Below are 11,915 nucleotides of genomic sequence, written 5' to 3' on the forward strand. Positions count from 1 at the left end.
CAGGTATTTCTTTGAAGATGTATATATACACATTACATTCATGTCTTATACCTAAAAGTGACAATTCTCATCAGGTATTTCTTTGAAGATGTATATATATACATTACATTCATATCTTACACCGAAAAGTGACAATTCTCATCAGGTATTTCTTTGAAGATGTATATATATATACATTACATTCATATCTTACACCGAAAAGTGACAATTCTCATCAGGTATTTCTTTGAAGATGTATATATATATACATACATTACATTCATGTCTTATACAAAAAAGTAACAATTTTTATTCGTAGATTTTGACATAAGATTTGAATCTATCATAAGGTATGAACTATAATTCCCAGCATACCCTTGTTTACTGCAGAGTTAGTCCAACACAATGTTCCATTTCCATGCTGTTATGATAGTTTATAGTATGCATTAATCATATATAAAGAACTGAGAACTGGAGGCTATATATTGTTGGCATTTGAGCTACATAGCAAACAAAATGTTACAGAGAATATCTACTGCTGAAGACTTAATTAGTTACTCCAGTATGTAAAACCTTTCCATATAAAATATATGCACATTGTGCTTGCACAGAGAGAAACATTTTCAATAGAAACCCTACTCACTAGTTCTTGACACAGTTCTCTATTTATGTTATTTCTTATATCTTATAATTCGTTAACACCTAATTTCATGCAAGTCTTACTGCACTAACAAATATTTTGTCACAATTTTTAATACAATTTATAGAAATGAAGGTTCATGTAACATACTAAAGTAGATCAGATATTGTTCTGATCATGAATTCTAACTGACGAACTAACAAGTAAAACACTCAAACAAGATTCATTGCATGCGAGTTACTGTAACACTGATATTATATACAGTTAATGATTTTACAAGTCTAAATCAACAATTTGCCATAACTTTGCTAAAATAAAAACAGCATACATCAGTAGATACAAACTGTAGCTTTACTTATTTATGTTATGCACATGTTATTTTTATTTCTTTTATTAATGTAAGAAGATCAACTAGGGTTACCTACTGTCCTACAGTAGAATTACAAGCATCTAATAATGTGTTTAAGTTCTGTACATGGTATAAAGGTGATTGTAATGCCATGCATACAACTTACGTAATTATAAAAGTTGCAGGTAGGAGAACAAATACTGCTAGTGGTAGAAAATATAGCTTGTTCAGTGCCATTCCTGAAATGAAACCAAAGCTACTTTATTATATACCATTATGTTTGAGAAGAAATCAGAAATAATATACATCATTGTTCTTAAAACAATATCTGAGCTACTAAACACTATTAGAGATACTAAACACCATCATTCTTAAAACACTATTAGATACTAAACACCATCATTCTTAAAACAATATCTGAGCTACTAAACACTATTAGAGATACTAAACACTATCATTCTTAAAACAATATTAGATACTAAACACCATCATTCTTAAAACACTATTAGATACTAAACACCATCATTCTTAAAACAATATCTGAGCTACTAAACACCGATATTGTTTTTACAACAGTATTGTTTAGTATCTGTGAAATTATGTCAATGAAAAGTTACCCAGATATTGCTATAAGAATTATATTATTAATATCTCAGATACTGCTTTAATAATGATGATGTTTAGTACCACAGATATTGTTTTAAGAATGGTGTTGAGTAACCCTGATAGTGTCATGAATGATGGTGTTTAGTATCTCCAATAGTGTTTAATAGCTCAGATATTGTTTTAAGAATGATAGTGTTTATTAGCTCAGATATTGTTTTAAGAATGATGGTGTTAGGTATCTCTAAGTGTTTAGTAGCTCAGATATTGTTTTAAGAATGATGGTGTTTAGTATCTAATAGTGTTTTAAGAATGATGGTGTTTAGTATCTCTAATAGTGTTTAGTAGCTCAGATATTGTTTTAAGAATTATTGAGCTGCTAAACATCATAATTTTTCAAATAATATCAGAATTACTAAGAATCATTATTCTTGAAAAGTATCATAGTTACTAAAAAAATGTCTTAATGTTTTAGTCACATTACTGTACATGAATGTCTATAATAAGGTCACCATTATAATACACAAAAGGTCCTTTTATGTATGATATTAGAGATTATACCTAGTATCTTTACAATTCAAATAAGAAACAAAACTTTCCAATTAACGGTTGATGTCTTCAACTAATGAATTTAGGAAAAATTGCAAGTTTTAAATAAAAGTACAAATTGTATGTTACACTGTACTGTGATTTTGTATAAAAAATAATTCTTAGTTCTGATATTTTGTCTTGAATAAAGATGATTTTTAGTAGCTCTGCTAATATTTATTAGTTCTGATACTAATATACCAATAAAGTAAAAGATGAGATCCTTAAACTGTCCAACATGTTTATGAATTGGTAAAATAATTTATTTTAATTAAATAAAAAGTTGTTTTAAAAACAAAACTTTTGATTCTTCAGATGAATAATACAACTGGTACAAGGAGATTTACCTGAACTACACACAAAAAAGCCAAATAGGAGACCACCAGAAGCTGAACACATATTTTTAGAAACTGTTGTAACTGATGAGTGAGAGATTTCTACTAAGGTAACTACTTTATAAAAGAAAGGGTTTAATATGTTGAATATGACATATATTAGTCTGACTTTTGCTACAAGAAACTTTTAGGAATCTACATAGAATATTAGAGAATATTTAGCAACACACTTTGATAGCTGGTCTTTAATAAATTATTATTAATATGGTTTTATGGAACACAGATAAAGTGATCAGAACACATCATAATGAGAATCTTATAATGGAGAAAGAAACATAGATAAAGTTATCAGAACAGATCATAATAAGAATATTATAACAGAGAAAGGAACATAGATAAAGTGATCAGAAAAGATCATAACGAGAATGTTATCATGGAGAAAGGAACATCGATAAAGTGATCAGAAAAGATCATAACGAGATGTTATCATGGAGAAAGGAACATAGATAAAGTGTTTAAAAACTCAAATAGTTTTATATATGTAGGAATAGAAAAGATTTCTGAGCTGACAAATTTGTTCAAGGTGAGGAGGAGTGTTTATAAAGTTCTAATTTTGTTGCAAGAAGAGTTTAGGACAGTCTCTGAGAGCAAAGCAAGTTCTAATTTTGTTGAAGAAGAGTTTAGGACAATCTCTGAGAGTAAAGCAAGTTCTAATTTTGTTGCAAGAAGAGTTTAGAACAATCTCTGAGAGCAAAGCAAGTTCTAATTTTGTTGAAGAAGAGTTTAGGACAATCTCTGAGAGCAAAGCAAGTTCTAATTTTGTTACAATAAGAGTTTAGGACAATCTCTGAGAGCAAAGCAAGTTCTAATTTTGTTGCAAGAAGAGTTTAGAACAATCTCTGAGAGCAAAGCAAGTTCTAATTTTGTTGCAAGAAGAGTTTAGAACAATCTCTGAGAGCAAAGCAAGTTCTAATTTTGTTGAAGAAGAGTTTAGGACAATCTCTGAGAGCAAAGCAAGTTCTAATTTTGTTGCAAGAAGAGTTTAGAACAATCTCTGAGAGCAAAGCAAGTTCTAATTTTGTTGAAGAAGAGTTTAGGACAATCTCTAAGAGCAAAGAAAGTTCTAATTTTCTTGCAAAAAGAGTTTAGGACAATCTCTGAGACCAAAGCAAGTTCTAATTTTGTTGCAAAAAGAGTTTGGGACAATCTTAGAGAGCAAAGCAAGTTCTGATTTCATTGCAAGAAGAGTTTAGGACAATCTTTGAGAGTGAAGCAAGTTCTAATTTTGTTGCAAGAAGAGTTTAGGACAATCTCTGAGAGCAAAGCCAACATTCCAAATGAAACTTATGAAACAGTTCTACCATTTAGTAGGATCTGGTGGATACTTTTTTTAACTGTTATTTTTGCATAGTTACTTGACAAAGGAGGAATTCTTTATCTATTATAAAAATCTGGGGCATATCATGATACTGAAGGTGGCCCTGAATAAGTTTTAAAGGCATAAATATTATTTATTACAGTATTTAGTGGGTCTTAGTGCCATGGATTATCTAAGTGGGGTAAAGAGGTAGAGGCATAGGTGATGAATTAAGTGTTGCCACCCCACCATCAAAAAGCTCCAGGTTTTCACATATCTAGTGTCTGAATCAATGTTAGGTGAATATTAATTCTGACAAGTTAACCCTATGTGCATGGGTTAGTCAACCTGACTGATGTCTGTACTGGACAATTAATTTTTATTATAATTCTGAATTCACTATGTACATCTTCAAAACATTTGGGTTTTAGTAAGGGTGAAAAAACTGATTTACACAAAAAATCGGTCTTTTTTAATAAAGTATGTTCATTAAAAATTTGTTTGTGAATTTATGAAGCCTTTACTGAGTCAGTTTGAATAAAAAGTGATTGTCATCTTACAGTTTTCATATTTTATTTGCATAACCACTAAAATCTCTTTAATGAATATTGTAAGTTTTTTCTCTGTAAAATTTTATACTTTATCACATGTTTTCTCTATCCTAACACTAAGTGTAGCAAAATCATCTATAGCAAAAGTTAAAAAAAACATGAAATAAAATCAACATACCTTTCTTTTCTAGAATGACTGTAGATTGTAACAGACAATTAAAACTACTTATCTTAAAATATACACAAAAAACAAGAAGATTAACATTTTTCAACATCGAAAATGTATTTCCAATAGATACCTCTTCTCACAAAACAGATTTCCTTGATTTGTGGCAACCTCTATATAGGCAATTTTTTGCTCGCCACTCGCCTTGAGGCTCTCACCTAAATTCATATATATTCACATGGGATTACTGCACTGTAGCATGCAAATGAGCAACAACAATAGGAGTGTGACACATCCTCTTAGTACAGCTGACTTCCTCTATACTGATGTGTATAACCATTACTTCGAAATTAGGCAAGTAAAGATGTATTGGAAGTGGGGAGGATGGGTGGGCAGAATTAAGTATCTATTGAAAATACATTTTCCGTTTTGGAAAATGTTAAGTTCTGATATGATACGTTTTCTCCTCTCACATAATAGCTAAAATCCCACATTCAAGTGGTGGAGGGTCAGGTGCAAAAGTTCCCTAGATGACACCCCTTCATTGTAATTTTATAGTCAATACGTTTCTCATTACTACTGTTCGCTTCTTTAATTATCTATCTATATTGTTGGCTTTCTTTGCCAGGGTTATATACTAAAAAAAAGGGCATCTAGCAAACACTCGGATATTCGCGGGGTTCCCTGATAATTTGAGAAACTTCAGCATGTATGTTCCCAGCATCACGCGAGTTCTGCTGTCGTAACAATACTCTTTCCCCATGGTGAAGAAATGTGTTTCGAAATCAGGCAAAGTAAGTCCAGAAACACAGTATGGAAAATAGATGTGCTTTATGGTGTAGTGTGGCTAGGGCATTAGACCATATATAGGGGGTCAACTCCAGTCCAAAACCAGGTGCCAGGTAGATTTCATTCATTCTGTTGTAGGAGGAGGATCCTGAGCATCTTTATTTCCACATCTGAAAGCAGAAGAGAAACGGAACTTCCATTCTGCCATCTGAGGTAGTATCCATGTGTACTGACTCAATATTCATTCAACATCAGGGTTCTTGGGTGACCTAGCAAAGGTAGGATAGGGGTAAGCAAACAAGGTGGTTCAACCACAGTCCAAAATCAAGAATTTTTTTTCTGGCCCATGGTTGGAGGAGGCCCCTACCAAATGCACAAGTGAGGACTTATGTTGGCTCATCATATCCAATATCTAGGCAGCAGTAGGATGGGGGAAAGCCAGCCAGAGATGTGAACTATGTCTGGTGGAATATTTCCAGTCCAAAACCAGGCACCACTTCCATACTCTCTACTTAGTGGAAGTGTTCACACTCAGGAGGAAGACTCCATAGTACACTACCCCAGTGGTTTGGAACTGGTAAGTGGCAAGGACTCCCATACTTCTCTAGAAGAGGAGGGTGAAAGTGCACTGGGGAGCTCAGAAGAATGCAACACCTTAAGAGAGTGCAGTGGGTGACCTCAAAACCTATTTTAAAAATCAAGCCAGTCCAGGTTTATTCAACTAGGACTGGCGGGATGAGCAGCATTCCCAACACTGCTTTACTCACAAGAGTACATGAGTTGGCACAGTCTTGATTGGGCCTTGTTTAAGAAGCAATATACTGTGAGGAAGCAAGGAAATCTCCAGTAGTTTTGTGGAACACCCCATCTCATCAGTGAGAGTTTCAGACCTGAATGGCTGCGTGATGCAGATTTAAACCAAAGTATACCCTGGCATGCATTGCATGCCACTCAGCAGGATCCTGAGATGTTAAAATTGGAGTCTGTAAAAGTAAGATATATAGAAAAAAAACTTAGCCATTCAGAGTCAGTAAGAGGTATGGAGAATGGTGATGGGTGGCAAACGATATTTTGAGGAAGAAGAGATGGCCAGAAGATAATGGTAATGTGTGCAAATGTATGAGGCATAGTTCAAATGCTAGCCTGCATGATCTCTTCCAACAGCTAATGGAAGTCAACAGAGAGGAGGAAAGATGATAAACTTGGTGAGAGGAGACCCAGAAAAATTGAGATGAATCCACGTACAAAGCAGTATATAGTAGAAAGATCACGGTTAGAAAAGGAGTACCTAGGAATAAAGAGCTGGGAGGGGGGAACCACACAGAGGAGAAGTGTGAGACATGTAACAGCAAATTGACCACATGGGATAATGATAATGATCAGGATTGGAATTAAAATAGAGAGAATTTGTTTGTTTGTTTCTAATTAAGCACAAAGCTACACAATGGGCTATCTGTTCTCTGCCTACCACAGGCATTGAAACCCAGTTTCCAGTGTTGTAAGTCTGCAGACATACTGCTATGCCACTGGGGGGCAATAAAGAGAAGCAATGGATGGAAGAGAGATAAGAGTGAATGTGCTGTTTCCCTCCTACACTGCAGAGTTTTTGGGAGAAGAGCACAATTTGGATAAAGTAGAATATATATGAATGATGGTAAAGGATATGGGAAACATCTAAAGCATATATGTCTGTTCTTTGACACCTACAAGCAAAAAGGAGCAAGAAATAGGTCTTAAGGGAAATATGGTAAAAAAAGAACAAGAGGCTAAAGTTTCAAAAGGAGGGTAAGGGCATGGTGAACAATATTCAGATCCTGATCTGAGAGGATGGTAGGACGAATAAGGCAAAGGGATCAAGAAAGAGCAGGTGAGGAGAACAGACAATGAGAATGGGAAAAACAAAAGGTATTTGACAGTACATCCTTATAGCCTGCAATGGTAGAAAAAGTCAAGTAAAAAATTCCGAAAAGGTGGGGGGCAGAAGGTCCAGAAGGGGAGAAGCCAAGATGCCAAGACCAACAACAGAAAATGCACCATTTACTTGGTAAACAAGTAGGGAAGAAGAATGAATGGAACAATAAAGAAGGAAAGCTACACATGAAGATGGTCCGGAGTGTGTCACAAGGGACCAGACAAAACCAACACATGAAGATGAAGTGTGGATACTGCTGGATGAACAAGATAGGAACATAGTCGAAGAAAGAGGGCTCATGATAGAGGCAGATGAAGGGGAGGAGAGGATTGGAGAAGGCTCAATAGAGGAAACCACAAAAATGATGAGAAGGTCCCAATATGGAGTAGCCTGAATAAGGGAAAGGACCCAGGGAGAAGATGAATAGCAGGGTAGGTGTAAAGATAAAGGTTAGACTAGTCTGACTGTGTCCACAGCCACAGCTGTACAATGTGGAAAAAGAGATGATTGGCAATGAGGTGAGTGGAAAAGCATCCAGAAGGGGGAGTGCCTATCTGGGAGCATAGCCATTGGAACACCCGAGGATCGAGGGACTACTTTGTTGGGAGAAATCTAATTGGGTCGAGAAAGAAAATTGGCAACAAGATTCAGGGTGCCTGGGATATGACAAGCAATAAGACAAACTTGTCATGAATGGTCCCAGAAGAGGAGGTTTAATATGTGACAGCAGAGAGAGAAAAATCAAGTTCCCTCTTGATGACTGATATAACAGACAATGGTAAACTTATCAAATTGATAACGATGAGATGCTTGCCGACAATCAAAAAGAAATGACCCAAACCCTAACATATCACCAGCAGCTCCAAAAGACTGATATGAAGAATCAATTCAACATTATGACCCCAACCCTGTCAGGGACACATCGTGCAGTGAGAGAAAGAGAGGTTATGACTTTGGAAACTAAGCAGTCTATGTCTTGTAAACGAAAATTAGAAGGTTAGGCCCTGTTGGTGTGAGAATTGAAAAACACATCCAAATGAATAAGGTACTAAGTGGGTGTGAGATGCAGCTTTTCAGTTTGATCAGCAAACCCAAACATGCCAACTCCTAAAAAAAAAGAGGAAGGGTATGGCCACGGGAGGCTTGTTGGGATAGAGCCAAAAAAAGCCAGTCACAAACTGCAATCCCAAGTTGTAAAGTGATGATTGTACACTTCAGTACAGAGAAAGTCAGCTGTGCTAGGATGATGTGTCGTACTCCTATTGGTGGAGGGTTGTTGCCTCTGAAATTTATTTGGGCCTTGGAGAAATATTCAAAGGATTTTACTTCAAGAGTCACCTGTCTGAAACACATTTTCTAACTGATTTATACTATAGTGTTCATTATATATTTCATACCTTTGCTAATTTACACTACATTTTCAGTTCATTGTAAATTTCATACAACATTTTGTGATTGATTTTAGACTATACTGTATTCACCCCTTTAAGCAACACCTCCCATTGTTTTAAAATGTTATAAATCCTAATAGGCAGGTCATGAGATGCATATGCATTTTTAGTATTAATTAGTACTGTACTTTTATGTAATGTTAATTCTCGTTACTTATGATATGGTTAAATGACGAATTTTGTGTGTGTGTATAATACTTAGAAGACCATACAAGCTTTTACTGCAGTTAATGTATTTGATAGTGGTGTTTCACTTTTTACTCTGACATGGGATTTCAGTCATGGCTTTCTTAAGTGTCCATTTTTCAACTGGAAAATGTTGAAAAACAATCTTCTCCTATAAGTATGATTTATACAGTTCTTGAAAATATAACTACTGAAAAACCTTGTGGCAAAAACCTATCAATCGGGCTACATTCTGTCATATTTTTAAAAATCTATCACTTGGGAAACATTCTGTCACATTTTTCCACCTTGATGCAGATGACTACTGTTTTTCATGTGTTCTCCTTTACCAGATTATATCGTACCTAGAATAAAAAGGCAAACACATCGTAAGAAGGTTTTTCCCTTCTGCTGCCTTTTTTCTGAGATATTTCAGCTGACGCTTTTGTTTACCATCCATTCTAAAAATACAAATATGAAACCCATCACCAAAATACATTCCACCTCTGTACATTAGCAAAAACAGGTGTAGAAATTCATGTGATCTCCTTTACATTTGTACAGTAAATCCAGCTATAGCAGGCTAATAAGAATAGTTATTTTGTGTTAGACTACATCCACAGATCATAAATGCAAGCTCTTATTATAATGTAGTATTATACTAAGAAGCGCAAAGCATATATAAGGAGTTGAATTAAAATGACGATCTCTTTTACCTGTTCTGTAAACTCCTTTACATGCATCTTACCATGTCCCCAATTATCTGTTTTTATAAATAGTCCTCTAATTATCACTCACACATGTAGCATTGTAATTTATCAATCATTTAAACCTAAAATTACCACCATCCACACCATTTGAATGTAAGTTATACAGTTAAAAAGATACACACCTGTTATGTAATCCCACTTTCAAGGACTTTTATTGCAGGAAAATGAACTGATTTGTGAATAATATGTTTCAATTCCACCCTATCCAAATCATCTGCACATGGTGGAAATTAAATATGGTGGGAAAAGCATTATGCACTCTATATATTCCCCTGTGAAGCAACACTGAAATAAAGGTGTTTCATGTTCAGTGATTTTTATTGAAGAATGCAATTTACTCTTACCCTTTCAGTTATTTAGAACAACAAATGTCTTGGCTGTCGTGTATAATGATATAACAAAATGACATAATTTGAGTATCTACACGTAAAGGAGATCACATGCTTAAAAAACTAATTTTATTACAAGCTCCAAATGGATGTACCCGAAATATCTCTTAATACCATGTGTTTGGGGTATGATCAAATCAAATTATATACTTCCTGGATTGATTTTAGGCTATAATATTTTTATTTATTTAAAAATTTGTAATTACTGTCTTGATAATTAACAACCATAAAGAAGAACACATGATTATGGAAATATGTTATTTTAAATATTTTTATATGTGAAAAAGTAATGAGACAATCAGCTAATAAATTTTCAAAAGATAAATGTTTACTAATTAATCACAAGAAAGGCTTGTGTCATAATTACAATTTTTGTGTTTGTGTTATTGCTTTGAAATTAAATTTTTCTGCTGGTGATATGCTACTTTTAAAACCCCACCATTGTTTATTTTCTTGGTGTGCTGGAAAAACTTAACACAAACTCAACATATTATATGCTTGGAAAGCTCTGTCCATAGTCTATCATTTAGAAATTATTATATGTTTGTGTAAGGTACGTACTCATAGAAATTTGCCCCAGAACACTGGCAACATCAATTTGGACACTTAAGAAACCCTAGCCGCTGTACAGGATATGACTGGAGGTGCCTGTAATTTACATTTTTAACAATCAGCTGCTTTGTGTCATTAAATAAATATTTTATTTGAGAAAGAATATTAAGTTTTTATTTTAATAAATAAAGTTTGGCTTCACATTAGTCTTGGTTTAAACCAGATGCTTATTCCTTCATTATGAACCAGTATCTCAATAGCATATTACATCATTCATCGTGAAACTATATTAATTTATTTATTGAATTAATTGTCCATTTCAATATGTCAGAGAAAAAGATACTGAGATATAAACTAAGGAAGGTAAGGTATTAAATATAGCTTTATTTAGTATGAAAAACATGTTTCAGCAACAAAGGAACAACTGCTTTACCAATATTACTTGATATAACACAAGTGGTCATTCATCCTGTGGCCTGAGTGGAGTGAAATATGTCATCGGTGCTGACATGCCCAAGATTGGCTGATATAAGCACTGGATTTTGACAATCTGCATTTGTGAGTTCTGTAAGTCCATAATGTATATATACTAGTGGCATGCATCAATCTTCAAAACTTGTTTTCAAAAAATCATGCACTTATCAGACTACGAAAACAACAAGAAGTGGAATGTTGGCCCAAGGACCATAAGTTAACTGCAAAATGTAAATCATGTCCATTTAGTACTTCTTCAATGACGTAAACCCTATAAAAAACCTCCCTTCAACAAAAATTGAAAGGGGAGGTTGAACCTTGTAATAGTTATAAATACAAGAAAAAAAGGCACTTTTCAAGTGATGCTAGGATATTTTATGTCAAATAAAACTATGTTGAAAATACCTACATTTACCTTTGTAAATAAAAAGAAAAAATCAAGAAGCAGTTATAATATATCAGGACATGACCTGAACTCACTGTCACCAATATTTCTTTTTACTTGCTGTGAAGGTTTTTGTGCATGCCACAAGTCTTCATCGAATTTCCCACCCTTAAACATACTAATTTGTACTGCTCCAGCCTATGGTGTAATCATTATTAGACTACAGTCCTCCACAATAGGAGGATAACACATCCTATATGCAAAATAATCCCAATGAGCAATAGCATTTGAATAAAGGTTCATCCTTGACAAGGCAAAGATATCCACTGGAAGTGGGGAGGAAGGATGGGATGGGACATTATGCAGAGGTGAGTATCTATCTGAAATACATTTTCTGGTAAGGTTACTCACCTCTAGACAAAAAAAAAAAAAAAAAAAAAAAAAAAGAAGTTAAGAATAC

General features: G+C 34.2%; 1 protein-coding gene across 2 annotated transcripts in view; it reads right to left on the minus strand.

Moving 5' to 3' along the window:
* The window catches only part of LOC106462441 (DNA damage-regulated autophagy modulator protein 1-like), a 35,107-nt gene extending 24,478 nt beyond the window's left edge, over positions 1-10,629 (minus strand). Inside the window, exons 1-2 of one of the 2 annotated variants that reach the window (XM_022389711.1) lie at positions 10,606-10,629; positions 1,135-1,207 (exon numbers count right to left, since the gene is read on the minus strand). In XM_022389711.1, coding sequence (XP_022245419.1) covers positions 1,135-1,207; positions 10,606-10,609 — 77 coding nt within the window. In that variant the 5' untranslated portion in view covers positions 10,610-10,629. Of the gene's footprint in view, positions 1-1,134; positions 1,208-9,777; positions 9,845-10,605 lie in introns of those variants that run through there. The other variant, XM_013922363.2, reaches the window with a different exon arrangement.
* Positions 10,630-11,915: the final 1,286 nt, after the last annotated feature.

Source organism: Limulus polyphemus, unplaced genomic scaffold, assembly GCF_000517525.1.
Source record: "Limulus polyphemus unplaced genomic scaffold, Limulus_polyphemus-2.1.2 Scaffold1166, whole genome shotgun sequence".
Classification (NCBI taxonomy): domain Eukaryota; kingdom Metazoa; phylum Arthropoda; class Merostomata; order Xiphosura; family Limulidae; genus Limulus; species Limulus polyphemus.